The sequence below is a fragment of the Salvelinus sp. IW2-2015 genome, unplaced genomic scaffold, assembly GCF_002910315.2.
Source record: "Salvelinus sp. IW2-2015 unplaced genomic scaffold, ASM291031v2 Un_scaffold396, whole genome shotgun sequence".
Lineage (NCBI taxonomy): Eukaryota > Metazoa > Chordata > Actinopteri > Salmoniformes > Salmonidae > Salvelinus > Salvelinus sp. IW2-2015.
In genome coordinates this window covers 442355-468129 of record NW_019942552.1, presented here as the reverse complement: position 1 = coordinate 468129, position 25775 = coordinate 442355, and the positions used below count along the sequence as shown (strand labels likewise).

General features: G+C 44.1%; 1 protein-coding gene across 1 annotated transcript in view; it reads left to right on the top strand.

The window, feature by feature from the left end:
* The window catches only part of LOC112068313 (MAM domain-containing glycosylphosphatidylinositol anchor protein 2-like), a 381767-nt gene that overhangs the window by 264259 nt on the left and 91733 nt on the right, over positions 1-25775 (top strand). The window contains 2 exon segments of the mRNA XM_070438102.1: positions 6193-6462; positions 23632-23780. Of these exon segments, the coding sequence (XP_070294203.1) occupies positions 6193-6462; positions 23632-23780 (419 nt within the window).

The following is a 25775-nucleotide window of genomic DNA, read 5'->3' as shown; positions in this document are numbered from 1 at the left end:
ACACACACACACACACACACACACACACACACACACACACGTGTAACACCAGACTACAGATTCTGCTCAACTCTTTTACATTACAAAACCATATTAAAATATTCTCTGATGTTTTCCACTCAAACATGATTTTTTATTTATTTTTCATTCATACTTAGCAGGCAGCGAGTCTAACTCATCCTGATGATTTGTTTAATTTCTCATATACAGTAAGTTATTCATTAAAACCCTGGTGATGAGAGGCTGAGGACAGGGCCCAGATTCATAAAACCTTCTTAAGAAGAAATGTCTTCTTAACTGCTATTTTTCCCTTAACTATAGACTTCAAATCAAATTGCATTAGTCACATGTGCCTAATACAACAGGTGTAGACCTTAGTCAAATACTTACTTACGAGCCCCTAACCAACAATGCAGTTAAAAAAAATATGGATAAGAATAAGAAAAAAAAGTAACAAGCAATTAAAGAGCAGCAGTAGAATAACCATAGCGGGACTATATACAGGGGGGTACCGGTACAGATTCACTGTGCGGAGGCACTGGTTAGTTGAGATAATATGCCCATGACAGTAGAGTTATTAAAGTGACTATGCATAGATGATAACAGAGAGGAGCAGCGGCGTAAAAGAGGGGGGGCAATGCAAATGGTCTGGGTAGCCATATGAMTAGATGTTCAGGAGTCTTATGGCTTGGGGGTAGAAGCTGCTTAGAAGCCTCTTGGACCTAGACTTGGCGCTCTGGTACTGCTTGCCGTGTGGTAGCAGAGAGAACAGTCTATGACTAGGGTGGCTGGAGTCTTTGACAACTTTTAGAGCCTTCCTCTGACACCACCTGGTATAGAGGTCCTGGATGGCAGGGAGCTCTGCCCCAGTGATGTACAGGGCCGTATGCACTACCCTCTGTAGTGCTTTGTGGTCGGAGGCCGAGCAGTTGCCATACCAGGCAGTGATGCAACCCGTCAGGATGCTCTCAATGGTGCAGCTGTAGAACCTTTTAAGGATCTGAGGACCCATGCCAAATCTTTTCAGTCTCCTGAGGGGGAATAGGTTTTGTCGTGCCCTCTTCACGACTGTCTTGGTGTGCTTGGACCATGTTAGTTTGTTGGTGACCTGGACACCAAGGAACTTGAAGCTCTCAACCTTCTCCACTACAGCCCCGTCGATGAGAATAGGGGTGTGCTCGGTCCTCTTTTTCCTGTATTCCACAATCATCTCCTATGTCTTGATCACATTGTGGTAGAGGTTGTTGTCCTGGCACCACATGGTCAGGTCTCTGACCTCCTCCCTTTAGTCTGTCTTGTTGTTGTCGGTGATCAGGCCTACCACTGTTGTGTCATCGGCAAACTTAATGATGGTGATGGAGTCGTGCCTAGCCATACAGTCATGAGTGAACAGGGAGTACAGGAGGGGACTGAGCACACACCACTGAGTGGTGTTGAGGATCAGCGTGGCGGATGTGTTGTTACCTACCCTTATCACCTGGGGGGTGGCCCATCAGGAAGTCCAAGATCCAGTTGCAGAGGGAGGTGTTTAGTCCCAGGGTCCTTAGCTTATTGATGAGTTTTGAGGGCGCTATGGTGTTGAACGCTGGGCTGTAGTCAATGAATAGCATTCTCACATAGGTGTTATTTTTGTCCAGGTGGGAAAGGGCAGTTTGGAGTGCATTAGAGATTTCATCATCTGTGGATCTGTTGGAGCGGTATGCACATTGGAATGGGTCTAGGGTTTCTGGAATAATGGTGTTGTCAGCCTTTCAAAGCATTTCATGGCTACAGACGTGAGTGCTATGGGTCGGTAGTCATTTAGGCAGGTTACCTTAGTGTTCTTGGGCACAGGCACTATGGTGGTCTGCTTAAAACATGTTGGTTTTACAGACTCGGACAGGGAGAGGTTGAAAATGTCAGTGAAGACACTTGCCAGTTAGTCAGTGCATGCTCGCAGTACACGTTCCTGGTAATCCCTCTGGCCCTGTGGCCTTGTGAATGTTGATCTGTTTAAAACCTCTTGAAGCTAGGGGCAGAATTTTTTTCTTTGGAAAAATAACGTTCCCAATGTAAGATGCCTATTTCTCAGGTCCAGATGCTAGAATATGCATATAATTGACAGAGTAGGATAGAAAACACTGTTAAGTTTCCAAAACTGTCAAAATATTGTCTGTCTGCAGGCGAAAACCTGAGGAAATCCAACCCAGAAGTGCCTCTTATTTTGAAAAAGCACTATTCCATTGCCTGCCTTTTGTCCATTTAAAGGGATATCAACCAAATTCCTTTTCCTATGGCTTTCTCAGGGTGTGAACAGTCTTTAGACATAGTTTCAATCTTTTATTCTGAAAAATGAGTGAGATTTATCAAATCGCTGAATAGCTTAATGTCCTTCCATTAGTTCAAGCGAGCGAAAGTTGTAGCTCGACATTGTCTTTATCTCTGTTATTGAATAGTTTACCGTCCGGTTGAAATATTATCGATTATTTATGTTAAAAACAACCTGAGGATTGATTATTAAAAACGTTTGACATGTTTCTACGACCTTTACGGATACTATTTGGAATTTTCCTCAACCCTTGATGACCTGCCTAAAGCTGTGGAATACTGAACATAACGCGCCAGACAAATTGAGTTTTTTTTATATAAAAATAATCTTTATCGAACAAAAGGAACATTTATTGTGTAACTGGGAGTCTCGTGAGTGCAAACATCCGAAGATCATCAAAGGTAAGTGATTAATTGTATTGATTTTCTGACTTTCTTGACCAATCTACATTGCTGCCATGTGTTTGTAATGTTTTGTCTAGTGATCGATAAACTCACACAAACGCTTGCATTGCTTCGCTGTAAAGCATATTTTCAAAATCTGACACGACAGGTGGATTAACAACAAGCTAAGCTGTGTTTTGCTATATTGCACTTGTGATTTTATGAATAGAATTCTTTTTAGCAATCTTTTTTTTATTTGGCACTCTGCAATTCAGCGGTTGTTGATGAAAATTATCCCGCTAAAGGGATCCGTGCGTCAAGAAGTTAAAGGTCTTACTCACATCGGCTGCGGAGAGAGTGATCACACAGTCTTCCAGAACAACTGATGCGGTCATGCATATTTCAGTGTTATTTGACTCGAAGCGATCATAGAAGTAGTTTAACTCATCTGGTAGCGCATGTCACTGGGCAGCTCTCGGCTGTTCTTCCCTTTGTAGTCTGTAATGGTTTGCAAGCCCTGCCACGTCTGTCCAGCGTCAGAGTCGGTGTAGTACGATTCGATGTTAGTCCTGTATTGACGCTTTGCCTGTTTGATGGTTTGTTGGAGGGCATAGCAGGATTTCTTATAAGCTTCCAGGTAATAGTCCTGCTCCTTGATAGCAGCAGATCTAGCCTTTAGCTCAGTGCGGCTGTTGCCTGTAATCCATGGCTTCTGGTTGGGGTATGTACGTACGGTCACTATGGGGACGACGTCATCGGAGGAATCCCGGAACATATTCCAGTCTGTGCTAGCAAAACAGTCCTGTAGCTTAGCATCTGCTTTTCTGACCACTTTTTTATTGATCTAGTCACTGGTGCTTCCTGCTTTAATTTTTTATTGTAAGCAGGAATCTGGAGGATAAAATTATGGTCAGATTTGCCAAATGGAGGGCGAGGGAGAGCTTTGTATGCATCTCTGTGTGTGGAGTAAAGGTGTTCCAGAGTTTTTTCGCTCTGGTTGCACATTTAACATGCTGATAGAAATTTGGTACAATGAATTTAAGTTTCTGTGCATTAAAGACCCCGGCTACTTGGTGCGCCGCCTGTGGGTAAGCGTTTTTTTGTTTGCTTATGGCAGAATACAGCTCATTCAATGCTGTCATAGTTCCAGCCTCGGTCTGTGGTGGTATGTAGACAGCTACGAACAATACAGATGAAAACTCTCTAGGTAGATAGTGTGGTCTACAGCTTATCATGAGAGACTCTACCTCAGGCGAGCAATAACTCGAGACTTCCTTAGATATCGTGCACTAGATTTTATTTACAAAAATACAAAGTCCGCTGCCCCTTGTCTCACCAGATGCAGCTGTTCTATCCTGCCGGTACAGCGTATAACCAGCCAGCTGTATGTTGATAGTGTCYTCGTTCAGCCACGACTCCGTAAAGCATAAGATATTACAGTTTTGAATGTCTCGTTTGTAGTTTAATCTTCCCGCTAGGTCATCGATTTTATTCTCCAAAGACTGAATGGAAGGAAGGGTGGGTTTATTTGATCGCCTACGAATTCTCAGAAGGCAGCCTGCCCTCTGGCCCCTTTTTCTCCGCCTCCTCTTCACGCAAATCATGGGGATCTGGGCCTGTTCTCGAGAAGCAGTATATCAGTCGCGTCGGGCTCGTCAGACTCGTTAAAGGAAAAGAAGGATTCTGCCAGTCCATGTTGAGTAACTGCAGTCCTGATGTCCAGGAGTTATTTTTGGTCATAAGAGACGGTGGCGGCAACATTATGTACAAAATCATTTTTTAAATAAGTTACAAACAATGCAAATAAACTAACAAAAAAACACATTCGGTTGGGGACACGTAAACGTCAGCCTTCTTCTCCGGCGCCATTGTTACGACTTAAGAAGACAGTTAAGCAAAGATCATTAAATCTTAAGATATTTTTAAGGAATTGCACTTATGAACTATCTTATGAACTTCTTATTTTTTTTCTCAAGAAGCTTAAGTTTTTGCGTAAGAAGTGTTTTGTGAATCTGGGCCCAGGACTTAGGGGCACGCAAATAAAATGGCCTTTTGGATTAGCATCTTCATTGGTCATGTTGCTGTTTCAGCTCTCCCTTCCTATTAACTCTGATCCAGTGCACATGCTACACACACACACTGAGGCATATGCTAATTCTGGCCTATTAAGCCTCTTGTATGTAATTATCTTTTTCTCTCCTCTCTCTCTCTCTCTCTCTCTCTCTGTGTTGGTGTTGTTTTAAACCCCCACTGTGACTCCTGTCAAACATCTGTATAGAGATTGTGAAGATTGTCAAGTGAGAGCATCCTTAGGAGAGATAGTTAGTCATAACCTCACTCATGATTGCTAACAACACCTCCCACACAAATGAATATATTTACATGCACAAACACACTCTCTCTCTCTCACACACACATATACATACATACATACATACATACATACATACATACACACACCTCCCTCCCACACACACCTTTCCTGATGATTATACCTACAGGGCCATATGGGCTGAGTCAGGCCCTGACCTTGCATGGACGTGTCTGGGTGAATTATTCCCATGAAGAGGTCTGGTCTGGTCAAAGGGACGCAGCTTGTCCCATTCAGAAAAAGCTTATTAATGATTTTATATTAATTTCTCAATTTTGGAGATTATTCAGATGCAGTTTGTCATCCTGGATCTCCGTCATCAGATTCAGATCACGCATGACTGATTTTGTTTTAAACACTGGTTTATTAATTGATTCCCCACCGATGTGTATTAATTTCATCAGTCTTTTGTCATTTGTGTTGATTCTTGGTTTCTCATCCTTCAGTGATCGACTCTCCTGTATTATAATTATCGTCAGCTGGTTTACTAAGTGTTTTCTGATACCCTAATTGTGTCAACTACAAAATCTCATTAGTTGACATGAACTGTGCTTTTAACTGAAATAAAACACAGTCCACGCTTTTACCTGTTTCCTCCTCTCTCTCTCTCTCTCTCACTCTCTCTCTTTCTCTCACATCTCTTCCTCTATCCCTCACAGACCCTCTATCATTGGGTCTGGAAATGTGCTTTAGAGTACTAGAGTAGAGCACTCCTTTGTGAAGAAATAGCTTTCCTCTAAGCAATCTCCTTCCTATAGCGTCCCACAGTGAGCTGAGTAAATGACACTAGATACTTCATCCCCTCTCTATGGCTCTTCCAGTTCGCTGTTCTAACTCTAAGTTGTTTTCTCCCTGCTTCTCCAGTGTCTCCGCTTCCTATCCATCTCTCTGTGTCCCTCCCAAAGAGTCTTGAAGATAAAATGAGAGATGGTACTGCACCTTTCTGAACGGTGTTTCTCCTTAACCCGTCAAAGACCCTCCCACAGTGAAATATTTTTTTTATAAGACTACCTCACTCTTTATTTCGCTCTGTTTCGCTCCCTCTTGTTCTTTCTGTGAGACTCTGCTTCTTCCTGGGTCACCTTAACTCTATCCTAGTCTAACTGCTTCCTTCCCCCCTCCCCGCCCAGACCCTCCGTCGGTGGAGCCTGTTTCATTGGAGATGCGTCAGGGCCTGGGCCGGCCGGTGGCCATGAACTGCCGGGTCCTGCGTGCCCACCCCTCCCGGGTGCTGCGCTACGAGTGGCGGCTGGGGAACCGCCTGCTACATGCTGGACACTTCGACCAGAGCGATGAGACGGAGTACACCGTCAAAAGCCTCAACCGCGAGGGCTGGGGGGAGTACACCTGTGATATCATCAATGAGGCCGGTGCCGGGCGCTGCACCTTCTTGGTAACAGGTAAGGAACACATTATGTTTTTAAAATGCATTAAAATACATTTTAATTTGATACTTTCTGTTCCCAGTTGCTGAAATCACTCAATGTCGTTTATAGTGCTGCATTCTGGCTTTACTTGTCCAGTATAAGAATGCTAATTATACTGAACAGAATTTATATTGCCTCTTTCTCTAGGTCTCAAAGCACTTCACATTTTATTAGGTATAACTCACATCATCTTCACCCTCACAATGTGTTAATTAAACCCACCCACTTGGATTGACACACAGCAGAGCAGCCATTTTGTGTCCCATCTGCTGTGCGTCCTCTCTGTAACAGAGTTCTGAAGCAGGATGAGATTTTCCCATCCCCATCACGGTAATTAAACTTCCCAGTGATGTATTCTTGATGGCTGAATGATGTGAATGATGTCTGCAGCAAATTGAAACTTGCCTGTCAGACGGCTAGGTAGCTACAGTACGTGTGTCATGAGGTAATTGATTGAGAAGGAGTGGGCGAGACAGGGCATAATACAAATTGCCAAATTGAATGCGAGAGATGTCTTCTGTAAGATCGATGTCAGTCATAACACCTACCCTTACACATTCCCTAGTTTGTGTCCCAATTGGCACCATATTCCCTATAAAGTGCACTTCTTCTATGGGTCCTGGTAAAAAATGGTGCACTAAATAGGGGACAGGGAGCAATTTGGGACGTAGGCCTCTAGATTACTAATGACAGCTCGAACTATACGGGAAGGACCCGATCCTTCAGACAGGACACAGATCTGTTGGGTAATGCATGGTTATTCCCCTCTGGCTATTTATTGTCAGATTGCCATGCTGCAGTGTTCGTTGTGGAGCACCTGAAAATAGCAGGAGGAGCAGTCAGTGGCCGTGTCATCACTCACACAGAGCGCTTGTGTTTTATGACAGGGACAGATTAGTTTGGAGTGGCAGAAAGTGAGAGAAAGAGAGAGAGAAAGAGTGCGATGGAGAGAGAGGGAGGGAGAGAGAAAGAAAGAGAGATAGCAAGAGAGAAAGACAGATTGAGAAAAGGAGAGAGAGTGAAATAGACAGTGCCAGGGGACAGTGGCTTAAGTGGCTGAGGATCAAAGTGACAAATACTCTTCAGTCCCGAACCTCTCCATTCCTAATGGGAGGTCTGGGAGATGGAAACCTTCGCCTGGGTCCTGCGTCTTTCTCTCTCTCTCTCTCTCTCTCTCTGCCTCCCTCTGTTTGGTAGTGTCAGTGGTCTTTGTGTCATATATCAGTCCAGCCCCTGAAGACCAGGTAGAGTGAAGGAGGAGAGGAGATAATCACCTCCGGACGTTTGCTTTTCTCAGCGGGGCTCGCGTGCTATCACTCACCTCCTTCCTTCCTTCCATTGTTCTCTACTTCCATCCCTCCCTCCCTCTATCATCTCTACAGCCTTCTCTCCATCCCAGTTCTCACAGATTCCTACCATCCATCACCCATCCTTTTCTCTAGCCCTCTATTCATCCATCCCTCCCTTCATCCCTCCCTCCCTTTATCCATCTATCCATCCCCAGGTCGCTCCCTCTATCTCTCCCTCCTCACTCTATCCATCCTTCCAACCCTCCCTCTCTCTCCCTCCCTCCATCCCTCTCTCCCTTCATTCTTCCATCCCTCCCTCCATCCCAGTGCTCCAGATTCCTACCATCTGGACGTGGCTGGTGCCAAAGCTAAGGCAGCTCCATTAGTTAGTTATTTTTTATTTAACCTTTATTTAACTAGGCAAGTCAGTTAAGAACAAATTATTATTTACAATGACGGCCTACCAAAAGGCCTCCTGCGGGGACAGGGGCTGGGATTAAAAATATAAGTAAATGAAATACAAATATAGGACAAAACACACATCACAACAAGAGAGACAACACTACATAAAGAGAGACCTAAGACAACACCATAGCAAGGCAGCAACACATGGCAACCGAGCATGGTAGCAACACAACATGACAACATGGTGGCAACACAACATAACAACAACATGGTAGCAACACAACATAACAACAGCATGGTAGCAACACAACATAACAACAACATGGTAGCAACACAAAACATGGTACAAACATTATTGGGCACAGACAACAGCACAAAGGGCAAGAAGGTAGAGACAACAATACATCACACAAAGCAGCCACAACTGTCTGTAAGAGTGTCCATGATTGAGTCTTTGAATGAAGAGATTGAGATAAAACTGTCCAGTTTGAGTGTTTGTTGCAGCTCGTTCCAGTCGCTAGCAGCAGCGAACTGAAAAGAGGAGCGACCCAGGGATGTGTGTGCTTTAATAGAATGTGACTGGCAGAGCGGGTGTTGTATGTGGAGGATGAGGGCTGCAGTAGGTATCTCCGATAGGGGGGAGTGAGGCCTAAGAGGGTTTTATAAATGAGAATCAACCAGTGGGTCTTGCGACGGGTATACAGAGATGACTAGTTTACAGAGGAGTATAGAGTGCAGTTATGTGTCCTATAAGGAGCATTGGTGGCAAATCTGATGGCCGAATGGTAAAGAAATGTACCCTGTGCTACCCCCTCCTCCTCCTCCCATCCTAAAACATGAGCTCTTCCAATGTATCCTGCCTTACCTAATCCCCACCACCATCTGGGGCTAGTCCGATCCCTGTCCCTGTCTGCAGCTGTGGCCAGACATAATGTCATAATGTCCTGATTAATAGCATGTTGCTCAGACTCCCCACCGGCTGGGGTTTACTGTTAGACAGTGTGTTAAGTAGCTGACCTGTTTAAGACAAGTCATACATAACAGTCTGAATGCCAAGTCTCTGGATCAGTGTATTAGATCTCAAGTAGACCAGTAGAGGAGAAAGGAATCACATGGGAAGATAATCCAAAGATTTACCAATTTGCTCTCAAACTAAGTTTGTTTTGGTTCTGTGTTGTTTGTTGCCCTAAGATCAGCCTTAATTCCCTGGCATAGACTCACTCTTCAAGGACCAGTCCACTCATGTGGATCCTTACATTTTGGCATCTAGGCCCGTATAACAATATATATGATGGCTGAGGAAAGGGGTGGGATACGTTTGTGTAGCAGTTTGTGGAGAAAATGAGAATAGGTATAGTATGCTGTGAACAACAAAGCTTCAATGGATGTTAAACACTCAATGTGGAGGTATTTCTGCAGTGTTACTTTTAAGCTCTGTCTGATATGGTAGACTCTGAGGCAATGCTATGCCTGCCAAACTACAGCAACAAACTGCAGAGAGAGGGGGGGGCTGTGATAGAGTGAGAGAATGAGGAGGCTATAGATAAATATAGAGAACGAGAGAAGAGAGAATGGCTGTGATCTAGAGAGCGATGGAGGAGGAGAGGAGGAGGAGGGAAAGTTGTGTTATTGTATTTTCCTTATGTTTAGGGAGAGGAGGGGAGGGAGGGATGGAGAGGAGGGTGAGGAGCGGACGGAGGGAGGAGTGACGATCTCGGACTGGTGTTTCAGTAGAAAATATATCAGTCAAAGCCATTGGCTGAAAGCCAGGGTGGGGTCGATTAAACACCAGGGTCTCAGCCATCATGCCAGGGGCACACACTCCAAAGCCGGACAGCAGGCCATGCTCAGGGGCAAAACACACACACACTTTATCACACTGCTGGTCAGGAGCCAGGCCATGCCAGGGGCATTTGTGTGTGTGTGTGTGTGTGTGTGTGTGAGTGTGTGAGTGTGTGTGTGTGTGCCAGGCTGCAGGGGACATCTGTGGTAGCAGTGGCTTTAGTGAGATGAGATGGCCCTTCAATGCTGCCAGAGCAGAGTGGGAGGCAGTGTCTTCAGAGGGTTTAATCTGCACCACTGAGCTCTGGCAGGAACCTGGCACCACAGGGCAGGATGATCCCTGCAGCCCCTTCATCTCAGTGTGGCATACATTACTCATGCAACAATTTCTAAGATTTTACTGAGTTACAGTTCATACAAGTTACAGTTACAGTTCATATCAGTCAATTTAAATGTATACATTAGGCCCTAATCTATGGATTTCACATGACTGGGAAAGAGCACAGTCACGGGTGGGCCTGGGAGGGCATAGGCCCACCCGTTTGGGAGCCAGGCCCACCCACTGGGGGGTCAGGCCCAGAGTTTTTCCCCACAAAAGGGATTTATTACAGACAGAAAGTCTCCTCAACATCAAAGGGTTTAATCTACACCACAGCCTTATTAGCAGGATAGGATAGTGTTCTTCAATCCTGGTCCTGGGGTCCTTCGGTCCTGGAAAGAGTGTGAAGCATCTGATTCTGTTAATTAAAGGTTTAATGATCAGTTGAATCAGGCTTGTTAGTATTGGGTGGAAACAAATGCCTGCACTCCCTGTGCGTATCATAAAGAATTCTTTCTTAAATCAATATAGAGTAAAACAGTTCTCTAGGATTAGCGCTCAGAGCATATTGTAAATATTTACGAGAGAAGAGAATACCTGCACTCACTGTTCAGATGCCCCCCAGAGATTTCCACCACCGCAGTCAAATTGTTTCTCCATTAAAATTCTGGAAGCATCTGAACAGCGTGTGGGTATTCTTCTTTTTTATCACATCATATATCATATACTCTAGTAGTCTGCACCTGTACACTGTGTACCTGGAAATGCAGAGCATATTCCCCCTGCTCAGACTAGCAGTGTGACAGTGATGGATGACTGACATGATGTGCTTTAGAAACCAACAGGGAGCTTAAGAATAGTGTCATCTATCTGTTATAGAGGAGTCTGTCAGCCCTGAAGGACAGGAGCATAATGTACAGGTTATATATAGTCACGTGACGTGTAATCCTTTTTGATAAAAAGCCTGATAAGTATCTGTATACGCAGCATAGTCTCATTATCATATGTAAGAAATTGTGACATTTACAGGGGCAATCTGCAGTTGTTACATACATTTTTGGACTTTGAAATTAATGATATGAACCCAATGATTCTTGAGCAATATACTGTAACTTAAAAATGTCGAACCCCATCAGAATCCAAAATAGAAGCTTTTTTTTTGTCAAACTGTGCTTGTAAACAAAGTAAATGTAAACAAACACTATATAGCCTCAAATCATGGTTACGACAATATTTTTGATATCACGGATGGTCAGTCCTTGAATACATACGTCTATGAATTTGAGAATAGGTACATTTCTTCAGCCCCGTCCCTCAAGGTCTTACCGTGACAGGGGGGAGATGCTTTATTCTTATTCCAACTGCTGATTGCCGCTTTAATTTAAATATGTCTTTAATCCAAACCCAGCCAACTGTTATTACAACAATAGTAAAAGTGTAACCGTAGCTCAGTTAATATGAATAATACATCCCTCCTCTATAGAACACATTTCCCTTGGCATTCAGAATCCAGACTGGAACATTGTCATGTTCAATGTCTAGACACATTTGTTGGACAAAGGCACTGTGATGTTTGGGAAGCAGAGTTTGATCCTCATGAAGGGAAACAGATTTGTATGCGTTTCTTTGAACAACTGTGTTCTTTGAACCACTCTCCAAACTGAGTCTAGGGTACAGTTAAGCCACTGGAAAACAAATCTGTCATTGTGTATTTGTTGCCACCATTTCAAACACTTGGATATTTCACTCCGAAGCGCTTTTGTTTTTTGATTCATTGCTGGAGTTTGGTTTACACATCATTTAGTTTTGTTTTGGTTTCAATGTATATGAACATATTTTATGCCAGTTTGTTTTACTCATAAATACAAATTATTATTCATTTAGCATGGTCAGTAGCATACGTCTAGCTGCTATACAACTTGTGACTGGACCAGCGTTGTGTTCATAAGGATCCACATCCTACATCGATGTTAATGGAAGGAAGGTAAAGACAGACTAGCATATCACTACTGGACAGCATGGCGCCGACAGAGATGGTCGCCTCGCTTCGGGTTCTTAGGAAACTATGCAGTATTTAGTTTTTTTATGTATTATTTCTTACATTGTTACCCCAGGAAATCTTAAGTGTTATTACATACAGCCGGGAGGAACTATTGGATATAAGAGCGACGTCAACTTACCAACATTACGGCCAGGAATACGACTTTCCCGAAGCGGATCCTCTGTTCGGACCACCACCCAGGACAATGGATTGGATCCCAGAAGGCCATCCAAAACAACAACGCCGCAGAAGGGGCAGACGAAGAGGCGACCTGGCCAGGCTCCATAGATGTGCACATCGCACACCGCTCCAGAGTATACTACTAGAAAATGTCCACTCTTAACAACATGGTAGATGAAATTCGAGCATGGGTTGCCTTCCAGAGAGACATCAGAGATTGGAACATTCTCTGTTTCATGGAGACATGGCTCTCTCGGGATATGTTGTCGGAATCGGTTCGGCCACCGTGCTTCTCCATGCATCGCGCCGATAGAGATAAACACCTCTCTGGGAAAAGAAAGGGCGGGGTGTATGCTTTATGATTAACGACTCATGGTGTAATCATAACAACATACAGGAACTCAAGTCCTTCTGCTCACCCGATCTAGAATTCCTTACAATCAAATGCTGGCCATTTTACCTACCAAGAGAATTCTCGTCAGTTATAGTCACAGCTGTGTACATTCCCCCTCAAGCAGACACCAAGATGGCCATCAAGAAACTTCACTGGACTATTGCAAACTGGAAACCATACATGCTGAGTCTGCATTTATTGTAGCTGGGGATTTTAACAAAGCAAATTTGAGAACAGGTCTACCTAAATTCTAACAGCATATTGATTGCGCTATGCGCATGCGCAATACCCTCGACCACTGCTACTCTAACTTCCGCGACACATACAAAGCCCTCCCCCGCCCTCCCTTCATTAAATCCGACTACGACGCCATCTTGCTCCTTCCATCTTATAGGCAAAAACTCAAACAGGATGTACCAGTGATGAGAACCATTCAATGCTGGTCCGACCAATCAGAAGTCACAAGATTGTTTTGATCGCGCGAACTCGAATATGTTCCGGTCAGCCTCAGAGAACGACATTGATCTATACGCTGACTCGGTGAGTGTGTTAATAAAGAAGTGCATTGGAGATGTTGTACTCAATGTGACTATTAAAACCTCCCCTAACCAGAACCGTGGATGGATGGCGGCATTCGCGCAAATCTGAAAGCACGATCCACCGCATTTAACCACGGAAAGAGGTCTGGAAATATGTCCGAATATAAACAGTGTAGCTATTCCCTCCGTAAGGCAATCAAACAAGCGAAATGTGGTAGGGTCTACAGGAAATCACAGACTACAAAAAGAAATCCAGCCACGTCGCGYACACAGACGTCACGCTTCCAGACAAACTAAACACCTTATTTGCCCGCTTTAAGAATAATAAAGTGTCACCGTTGTTGCCCGCTAACAAGGACTGCTCCCCACCCCTCTCTCCTTCTCCGTGGCTGAGGTGAGTAAAACATTTAAAAGTGTTAACCCTTGCAAGGCTGCTGGCCCAGACGGCATCCCTAGCCGCGTCCTCAAAGCATGTGCAGACCAGCTGGCTGGGGATTTACGGACATATTCAATCGCTCCCTATCCCAGTCTGTTGTCCCCACATGCCTCAAGATGGCTACCATTGTTCCTGTACCCAAGAAGGCAAAGATAACTGAACTAAATGACTACCACCCCGTAGCACTCACTTATGTAATCATGAAGTGCTTTGAGAGACTAGTCAAGGATCATATCACCTCCACCTTACCAGTCACCCTAGACCCACTTCAGTTTGCATACCGCGGCAATCGCCATCAGACTGCAAACTGCCCTATCCCATCTGGACAAAAGGAATACCTATGTAAGAATGCTGTTCATTGACTACAGCTCAGCATTCAACACCATAGTACCCTCCAAGCTCATCATCAAGCTGGAGGCCCTGGGTCTCAACCCTGCCCTGTGCAATTGGGTCCTGGACTTTCTGAAGGGCCGCCCCCAGGTGGTGAAGGTAGGAAACATCTACACTTTGCTGACCCTCAACAATGGGGCCCCACAAGGGTGCGTGCTCAGCCCCCTCCTGTACTCCCTGTTCACCCACGACTGCATGGCTATGCACGCCTCCAACTCAATCATCAAGTTTGCAGGTGACACAACAGTAGTGGGCTTGATTACCAACAACGACAAGACAGCCTACAGGGAGGAGGTGAGGGCACTCGGAGTGTGGTGTCAGGAAAACAACCTCTCACTCAACATCAACAAAACAAAGGAGATGATCGTGGACTTCAGGAAACAACATCGAAGGGACAGCAGTGGAGAAGGTGGAAAGTTTTAAGTTCCTCGGCGTACACATCACAGACAAACTGAAATGGTCCACTCACACAGACAGTGTTGTGAAGAAGATGCAACAGTGTCTCTTCAACCTCAGGAGGCTGAAGAAATTTGGCTTGTCACCCAAAACCCTGACAAACTTTTACAGATGCACAATCTTGAGCATCCTGTCAGGCTGTATCATAGCCTGGTACGGCAACTGCACCGCCCTCAACCGCAAGGCTATCCAGAGGGTAGTGAGGTCTGCAGAACGCATCACCAGGGGCAAACTACCTGCCCTCTGTTCCCACCGCTACCATCCAGAAGGCGAGGTCAGTACAGGTGCATCAAAGCTGGGACCCAGAGATTGAGAAACAGCTTCTGTCTCAAGGCCATCAGACTGTTAAACACCAATCATTAACTCAGAGAGGCTGCTGCCTACTGTGAGACCCAATCACTGGACACTTTAATAAATGGATCACTAGTCACTTTATACAATGCACTCTAAATTATGCCACTTTATTAATGTTTACATGTCTTACATTACTCATATCACGTGTATTTTACACCATCAATTGCACCTTACATGTCCATATTCTCATTCACCCCTTTAGATGTGTGTATTAGGTAGTTGTTGTGGAATTGTTAGATTACTTGTTAGATATTACTGCACTGTCGGAACTAGAAGCACAAGCATTTCGCTACACTCGCATTAACGTCTGCTAACTATGTGTATGTGACAAAAACATTTATTTGATTATAAATAGAATTATGTTCATAAACTACTGAAATCAAACGGGTAGTGGTGGTGGGTAGGTACAATAGGAGGAGTAGAAACGGTTCATAGCTTGTTGTTATGGAGACAGAGACAGAGACAGAGACAGAGACAGAGACAGAGACAGAGACAGACAGAGACAGACAGACAGGTTTATCCACCCCTAGATCAAAGCTGACTTTTTATATTGCATTAATATACAGGATGTCCTTTTAGGAGTGCTTTTCTGTGATGGGTGTATGACCTTTCAAAGCCACATGTCTACAAAACATGGAATAAATAACAGAGGAATGAAATTGGTGAGAGAGAGAGAAAGAGATACTTATCCTTGGGAGTTTCTGCAACATTTCCCAGCATGGGCTAAGCTCACAACTGCCAGGTATAATCTTATTGTATTCAGTTCTTCATATTTTCTCTACAATTGTGTTCACTAGAAAGATTACTACTGTAGAATTAAGTTATGCGATTGTTAGTTCAATCTCAATTGGAGAGCAAATTTGGGGAATACATTCTCAAAATGGTATATACTGTCCTGAACAGAAGAGATGGTTAGATATCTAATTGTTTTTGTATCTCATGACTTTTGAAAAAAGTCCAATCAACCATATTATCACAATGCCACAAAGAACATAATTCTAAACTGGGATACAAAGAGCGTGATAAATAGCACATTTAAGTCCATTAGTATACACTTCCTGTATCTGAACAGGTTTTTATGGAAATGATACCAAACACATTTCCCCAAATATTGTTCTGCTCTAGCCCCATTAGATTTTTCTCTTGTTCTCCGGAAATTATTTTATATTGTTGATAAATGAGCTAGTCTTTTTGTGTGAAGTAGAATATTGTATTTTCAACAGCTTTATCCATGTAGGCTTGTGATCTCCAATCGGCTGTCCAAACAAATGCAAAGCATCATTAACCTGATGTATCGTCACAGGATTCAGGATGAAACATGTTTAGAAGAGATTGTGACTTATTATCTCAGGTCATTATGAGAATTTATCAAACTAGTGAGAGGTTGAGAGAAACAGTCAATCTTGATTTCCGCCCAAAGCAGTATGCTACCTATTTTATCACAATTTTGTTGATTGGTTTAGAAGACCTATCTTCAGAAACTGAAGTGATTGATTGTAAAAGTGAAAGGCTTAACCTCAGAAGTGATTGATTGGACACTAAACAGATTTGTTGAGTTATGTTGAATATACTCACGAGTTCTCATTGACTTTGTGTTGGGAAAGTACAGTACTATATGCAGTCATTGAGTTCAAGCTTCGTATCATTTACCTTTGGTCTCATTCACTGTACTTTTCACAGGCATTAACATTCAAAGTTTTGCAATGAAACATGTAAATAGTTAAATTATTAATATCCAGGCTTTATGTAATTTTAAAGCACTTACTTCAAAGAAGAGGAAAGGGTTAAATACAGAAGAAAACAACAAGATTGTTGGACGCCGTGCCTGGTCTGGGAACCGGCGCTGAGGAAGGCTCCGGCCTTGGAGTGGGACCGGACGTCGTGCCTGGACTGGACATCGGCACAGTGGAAGGCTCCTGCCATGGAGTGGGACTGGACGACATGCCTGGATTGGGCACCGGCACAGAGGAAGGCTCCTGCCATGGAGGTGGTGACTTGACGACATGCCTGGATTGGCACCGGCGCAGAGGAAGGATCCTGCCATGGAGCGGGACTGGGCAGAAGAAGGCTCCGGCCAGGAGCAGGACTGTACGCCGTGCCTGGACTGAAAATCGGCACAGTGGAAGGCTCCTGCCATGGAGTGGGACTGGACGACATGCCTGGATTGGGCACCGGCACAGAGGAAGGCTCCTGCCATGGAGTGGGACTGGACGACATGCCTGGACATCGGCACAGAGGAAGGCTCCTGTATGGAGCGGGACTGGACGACATGCCTGGATGGGCACCGGCACAGAGGAAGGCTCCTGCCATGGAGTGGGACTGGACGACATGCCTGGATTGGGCACCGGCACAGAGGAAGGCTCCTGCCATGGAGTGGGACTGGACGACATGCCTGGACATCGGCACAGAGGAAGGCTCCTGCTATGGAGCGGGACTGGACGCCGTGCCTGGACTGGACATCAGCGCAGAGGAAGGCTCCGGCCTTGGCACGGGACTGCACGCCGTGCCTGGACTGAGCACCAGTGCAGAGGGAGGCTCCTGCACTGGAGCGGGACTGGACGCCTTGCCTGGAAGCTCTGGACCGTTGACCCTCGCTGGAGGTTCCGGAACGTTGACCGTCGCTGGAGGTTCCGGAACGTTGACCGTCGCTGGAGGTTCCGGAACGTTGACCGTCGCTGGAGGTTCCGGACCGTTGACCGTCGCTGGAGGTTCCGGAACGTTGACCGTCGCTGGAGGTTCCGGACCGTGGACCGTTGCAGGAGGTTCCGGACCGTGGACCGTAGCATGAGGTTCCGGACCGTGGACCGTAGCATGAGGTTCCGGACCGTGGACCGTAGCATGAGGTTCCGGACCGTGGACCGTAGCATGAGGTTCCGAACCGTGGACCGTAGCATGAGGTTCCGGACCGTGAACCGTCGCCGGAAGCTCCGGACTGTGAACCGTCGCCGGAAGCTCCGGACTGTCGCCGGAAGCTCCGGACTGTCGCCGGAAGCTCCGGACTGGGGACCGTCGCCGGAAGCTCTGAACTGTGAACCGTCGCCGGAAGCCTGGTGCGTGGAGCCGGGCACAGGTGGCACCGGAGTGGTGACACGCACTTCAGGGCGAGTGCGAGGAGCAGGCACATGACGTACCGGACTGGGGAGGCGCACTGGAGGACTAGTGCATGTCGTGCATCATACACCAACACAACAACTCTCTCATTTCTCTCTCCTCCAATTTCTCCATCAACTCACTGACGGTCTCTGACTCTCTCCGTTCACTCTCCTCCAATTTCTCCATCTTCTCCCAGATTGGCTCTGGTTCACTCCTCGGCTCCGCCGATCACCCCGTTTGCCCCTCCCCAAAATATTTTGGGGCTGTTCTTTGGGCTTTCGTTGTGCCCGCGAACCCCGGCGTCGTCGCTGTCTTCCCTTCTCTCCTTGCGTCTGCTTCCAAGGAAGGCTTTCGTGTCTTCCCATTATTTCCTCCCAAGTCCAGGATATCTTCTCCTCCTTGATCTCCTCCCAAGCCCAGGATACCTTCTCCTCCTGGGCACGCTGCTTGGTCCTGGTGTGGTGGCATCTTGTGTCACGATCGTCGTAATAACATTCAGACCAAAGCGCAGCATGAAATCGGTTCGACATTTTATTAGAAGTGAACCGCACAAAAAACAATAAAGAGCAAATGACACGTGAAGCTATGGAGTGCTCACAGGCAACTACAAGATCCCACAAAACACAGTGGGGAAATGGCTGCCTAAATATGATCCCCAATTAGAGACAACGATAAACAGCTGTCTCTGATAGGGAACCATACCAGGCCAACATAGAAATAAAACAACCTAGATTACCCACCCTAGTCACACCCCGACCTAACCAAAATAGAGAATTAAAAGGCTCTCTATGGTCAGGGCGTGACAAACAAACTAGCCTTAAAGCCATGATTTTGTGAACCAGGGCCCTCATTTATCAATGTTGCGTAGAAAAGCTTCTAAATGAACTCGTACGAAGAAAATGTAGAATGTTTGCAAGTACAAAAAAGTTGGTATTTATCAATTGCTCATACTCTTGATTTACACACACCTGTAAGTATTTTGCCTTGATTAATCAGACAAGTTCTTAAACACTGTGCTAGTGCACGTGAAGTCTCATTTACATAAAGAACCGCCCTAAAGGATCATTTATGATCACAAACCTTCCCTTAGAATCTGCAAGAAATGTCACTAATTTCTGTTCGCCAACATGGAGAAATGAAAGAAGAGAAAGAGAAAAACTTTGCAGACGCAGAAATATAACTTTTGATCACTGAAGTGGAAGCAAACAAGCCATACTTTTTGGAGCCCTCAACAATGGCTTGACAAATAAGAGAAAAATATTGCTTGGGAGCAGGTTAGAGCTGTGGTAAATTATGCCTCATCTGAGTGCAGAACCGTTAATGAAATTAAAAAGAAATGGTTGGATTTGAAAACATATGCACATTTTTTTTAGATGATCCACAAAAGGGCTATAAATGTAACAGGAGGAGGGCAGAGTGACTCTTCACTGTCTGCTATGGACCAGCACATTGGCAGCATAATTGGAGAGACCTCAGTATCTTGCATCATTTGTTATGGTGATAATGAGGACCCTCTCCCAGACCCTGAAGGAATACCCGACACACCAACTGATGGTAAGTCAAGCTTTATATTCGCAACCATATTCAGACATGGACCACATCTAAATATTTGTTCTTGACAACAAATATAACAAATATACATAACGGTTCAAAAGTTTGGGGTCACTTAGAAATGTCCTTGTTTTTGAAAGAAAATCACTTTTTTGTCCATTAAAATAACATAAAATTGATCAGAAATAGTGTAGACATTGTTAATGTTGTAAATGACTATTGTAGCTGGAAACTGCTGATTTAAAAACTTGTTTTTAATGGAACATCTACATAGGCCTACAGAGGCCCATTATCAGCAACCATCACTCCTGTGTTCCAATGGCACGTTGTGTTAGCTAATCCAATTTTATCATTTTAAAAGTCTAATTGATCATTAGAAAACCCTTTTGCAATTATATTAGCACAGCTGAAAATGGTTGTTCTGATTAAAGATGCAATACATCTTGAGACTAGTTGAATATCTGGAGCATCGGCATTTGTGGGTTCGTTTACAGGCTCAAAATGGCCAGAAACAAAGACTTTTCTCCTGAAACTCATCAGTCTCTTCTTGTTCTGAGAACAAGAATAGACTGACGAGTTTCCGAAGAAAGTTATTTGTTTCTGGCAATTTTGAGCCTGTAATCAAACCCAGAAATGCTGATGCTCCAGATACTCAACTAGTCTAAAGACTGATTGCTTCTTTAATCAGAACAACCGTTTTCAGCTGTACAAATGTACAAATTGATAAATCCCACACTTTGCTTAGAAATGATAGCACGCATGGTTTACAAACATTTCTGTTCATATGCAACAATGATAAATGAGGGCCTAGACATTTAGCCCAGTGAACTTTTCCCTGATGTTCTGTATAAATAGGTTATCCAGTTCTTTAATTAAATCAAATCAAATGTTATTTGTCACATGATTCGTAGACAACAGGTGTGGACTAACAGTGAAATGCTTACTTACGGGCCCTTCCCAACAATGCAGAGATAACAAAAATACAGAAATAATAGAATACAAAACACGTAATAATAAAAGTAATAATAAATACGCAATGAGTAACGATAACTTGGCTATATACACAGGATACCAGTGCCGAGTCGATGTGCAGGGGTACGAGGTAATTCAGGTAAATATGTACAGTACTACTTTGAATAATCTTTTTTGGTTACTACATGATTCTGTATGTGTTTTGATGTCTTCACTATTATTCTACAATGTAGAAAATAGAAAAATAAAGAAAAACTCTTGAATGAGTAAGTGTGTCCAAACTTTTGACTGGTACTGTACATATAACTAGGAATAAAGTGACTAGGCAACAGCATAGATAATAAACAGTGGCAGCAACGTATGTGATGTGTCAAAAAAAGTTAGTTGTTTCCAATATGACAGACACTTGATGTACGTCTGATTGATTTACACTCCTACCAGCCTGCGGTCTGATTGGTTCACACTTCCCAGCCTGTGGGAAAAACTCTGCTGATTGGTTCACACTCTTCAGACGGAGTACTGATAGGTTGACAGCTCTAATACATGTTGTCTCAACTTCATATTGTCAGATCACTGCATCGCTTCATTTCAGTTAGCATTAGCCTCAGTCTCGACTATCGCTATTAGAAATCAACAGATATAGCTGTTTGAACAGTTTCAGATTTCTGGGTGGTCACAGGGAGAATAATGTTATACTGTCTTTAGATAATCTCCTCTTGAATGTTGGTTTCTAAGTAATAATGTGTTTTCTTTGACCTGTGAGAAATGTATTTCTGTTGGCTCTCTGTCTCTCTTCTTTAAATATTGAATACTGTATGTCAAGCAGCCCACTTCAGCCCACCATACATAGCACAGGAGGTTGGTGGCACCTTAATTGGGGAGGACGGGCTCATGTTAACGGCTGGTGCTCTCAGACGAGAGTATTCTGAAATCGGAGTAGATAGCCAGAGCTAATTTATTTCCATTGGGAACGCACAACGACTATACCACTTAGCTAAGAATGACGTGAATAATCAAGTCAATAAACGCTGGTTAGTTAGATAGCATATCGTTAATATACTGGCAAGTTCAATGTATTATTATGCGGTTAGTAAGGATAGCGTAGCCAACACATTGTCAGCCAACATAACGGGTAGCGTAAATAATTTGGAAAGTCATTACTTTATTACATTGCTCAACATTTTCTTAACTTTTGTCATAATTAGTTAAAGCAATTAATTTGTTTCCGCTCTCGTCGGACTTCAGCTGCATATTTTCCGCCATTTTCTTCAAATCTAAAGACGTTGTGAAGCCACAGCCATTTCCTGAAGAATTGCATTAAGAGCCCTAAAAGTACAGAAATAGTGTATACTTCGTATTTTGGCAAATGTAGTACGACATCCGGGAACTTTTGGCATACTAACTCTATCCATGCTATGACCAATAAGCGTACTACATACTCAATTTACTTCCCAAATAGTGCAGTTAGTGTGGTTAGTAGGAGTATTCGAACACAGCTCGTGTGCCTCGGCTGCTCTATCGTTACCTCTCATTCACACAGGTACATGTTCATTTTATTTTATTGTCAATCTATCTACTCAGTGTCTATCAGTCTATTTATCATCCCGTGCTGCTGCTTGAATGGACTATACCCCTGCTTGTTTTATGTTTGTTTACACAGGATATGATGATGTCTGCTCTGTAACAATACAAATCTTGAGTTCATATTCATGACACATTGCACACATACTATGCACATTATGCATAAAAATGACAATGTAATCCTCATTTGTATAGGATATGGTGACCAATGGCTCAACTTACCCCATGGCAAACATTTTGACTATATTAGCCCACACAGCTACAACGATGCACTTTCATGCTAAGTTTGCTAGGTTTAGGACCTAGTACTGAAACTTATAGAGACCCCAGCTGATGTACACTTGGGTTAAGATACAAGAATCATGAAACCTCTAACACAATACATTTATTTCACTGTTTTTGGACCTAACTTGCTTACCATTTTTTCCATGTGGTTTCTTCCTTCACAGACTCACATGAAATTATGACCTCTTCCTAAATATTTGGTCACATGATTCATTTTGAGTATGGTTTCCTAGAAACAAGGGTGGCTAAACTAACCCTCTGGCTCAATTTACCCCACTCTTCCCTACAGCACTTTTTTCCCCTGTTCTGACAATAACACAGCTGACCTTGTGGCTTCCATCAAAGGAAACAGCTTTATTACATTTACATTTTACATTTAAGTCATTTAGCAGACGCTCTTATCCAGAGCGACTTACAAATTGGAAAGTTCATACATATTCATCCTGGTCCCCCCGTGGGGAATGAACCCACAACCCTGGCGTTGCAAGCGCCATGCTCTACCAACTGTTGGCTCAGTTATTGACACAATGTATGAGAAAGATCGACACACTTCTGTGAAAACAAGTTTCCGTCAGTACAAAAGAACGAACACCACTGACTCCTTATCAAACTGGTCAAAAACAGGCCAAATCAAATAAAAGTTTGAGTCACATGCGCCGAATACAACCTTACAGTGAAATGCTTACTTACGAGCCCCTAACCAACAGTGCAGTTAAAAAAAATACTGGTTATTGGAGGTAACTCTCATGGTTGATGCATTGCAGCCATTTTGTGGAGTAATACTCAACATGACATGTTTGCATTTTGGCAACCTGAAAGAAAAACGACAGTGTTTTTTTTTTTTTACAATGGTCTACTTTTTTTTACAGCAATTCACATGGCCCTCTTATTTAACTTGATTCAGTATCTCTGGTACATATGTGACCTGTTTCAGGAAACTAAGCGTATGGCCACATATGGTCGGTCACATATGGCTTGGGTTCCTTACTCCCTTGATGCCACAGATAAAGCGGAACAGTGGAAGTTGAAATACAAAAATATTTAATTAGTTGTAAATGTTTGTTTGTGTTTACAGGGAAAGCGTATCCTCCAGAGTTCTACTACGACACGTACAGTCCGCTGTGGCAGAACCGGCCTAGAGTCTATGGCTTCAAACTGCAGTGGACCCAGATGAACCCCAATGCTGTGGATCGCATCGTGGCCTACCGCCTCGGCATACGTCAGGTAGAAGTTTGTGTGTGTGTGTGCATGTGGGTGTTTGCTGACCCTAACCCCAACCCTGGACATAAAAAGGCCTTTACAGATGACAGAAAAGTGACATGATAGAGAGAATAGCAGTAATAAACGTCATGGACATAGAGGCTCTCTGGATATTCCCAACTCGTATTGTTCTCCTTGGACGGCTCCATCGGCCCTGTAGAGAGAGAGCATCATGTGGAGAAAGGAATGGGAGCCGTTGGACCTTTTTACCTTCAGATAGAGGAAAGGCTTCCGATTACAGTCAGCATTGATTGGTGGTCGGCCCAGGCTACTTTAAGAATGTCAATCTCTCTCTCCTTTCCTCACTCTCTCATCCCCTCTCTCTGGGTCTCTTTTTCTCTCTCTTTGTCTGATTTCTCTTTCTCTCAGTCTCACACTTCCTACATCGTGGTGAAAGACAACAGTCCCCTGTCAAGAAGCGTTTTCTACATCAACTGTTGTATCACCCAATAAAGCATCCATCCAGTCTAGTGGGCGTTTGTAGTGTGCTTGCYGTGATGCCTTCTGAATTGTCCCAGAGTGGATTATAGTAGTGCTGTATTGTACTTTATGGTATTGCAAGTTGTATTGGTTGTAGTAGTCTATTGTGTTGTTAGGTAAAAGGTTCAGCTACATGGCCATGTGAACACTGTTGTGTCTAGCTTCTATGTGTCTTTGCCTCAAATGTTTCACAACATTTGCATGTTGGTAGCGTGGTTAAGCTGAGGCTTGATGCCACTATATGTGGTGTCTTTCATTTTACCCATAATAATCCCCTACTGTGACAAAGTGGCTCCCTCCTTATGGTCACAGCAGGCATTGACTTTCACAACATTTAGTAATGTGGGCTAGGTCTCTACACAGTCTGTTGATGGGCTGAGAAACTGTTGATCGTGTCAGGCTTGATCACAATAACCACCACCATTAAAGGAAGATACTGTATTCAGACATTGCTTTAAGGTCTTATGTTGTAGTTTCTGTTGGCCTTTATCGGTTCAGAAGAAGCTCTTATTCAGAACCACTGCATTACAGGCGACAGTAAAGCCTCCTGAACTGACGTCCTCACATCTCTGCCCAAACTGAGTGAGTCTTATACCTGCCGTTCTATTCTGTTAGTATAATTCCATATTTGTTTCATTCTACACCCCGTCAGGAATTTACGTTTGAAAAACACATTAAACCCAAGCTTGTTTGTGTACCGCAATGATTTTTCTGTCAACGATCTCTATCGGCCTGTTTGGTAATAAATGAGGATGCGCTCTCGTGATTCGTTCATTCGTCGTGGGAGCCAATGATACGCCGGCTTCCTGCTTGCCAGGCAGGCTGTTGTTTGAGCCCTTGCCAGGAAGATACATTTACTCCCTTCTCCCTTACCTCACCTCGCTCATCAACTCATCCTTGACCGCTGGCTACGTCCCTTCCGTCTTCAAGAGAGCGAGAGCGAGAGTTGCACCCCTTCTGAAAAAACCTACACTCGATCCCTCCGATGTCAACAACTCACACTTCATGTTTCATCTGGGTGAGCCTCTCCATGATTTCAATCTGGGTGTGATGATACGGCCTCTCCATGTTCATCTGGTGGCAACTCTCCACCTGGTTTTACACTATTACTCTTTTACGGGTTACCATTATATTTTATTTACATTCACCTAGAAATTATTGCCGAGCGACCTAATTACACATATAGCAGCCGTTTTTGGTTGGTGTCAGGATGAAAGGAGCTAACCATGATAAACAAAAGGAGAGGCTCCCCAGATGAAATTGAAGAGGGGCTAACCCACATGAAACATGAAAGAGAGGCTCACCCAGATGAAACATGAAAGAGAGGCTCACCCAGATGAACATGGAGAGGCTCACCCAGAGAATGGATATACATGGAGAGGCTCACCAGATGAAACATGGAGAGGCTCACCCAGATGAACATGGAAGAGGCTCTACCCAAGATGATTTTCATCTGGGTGATGTCCTCTCCATGTTTCA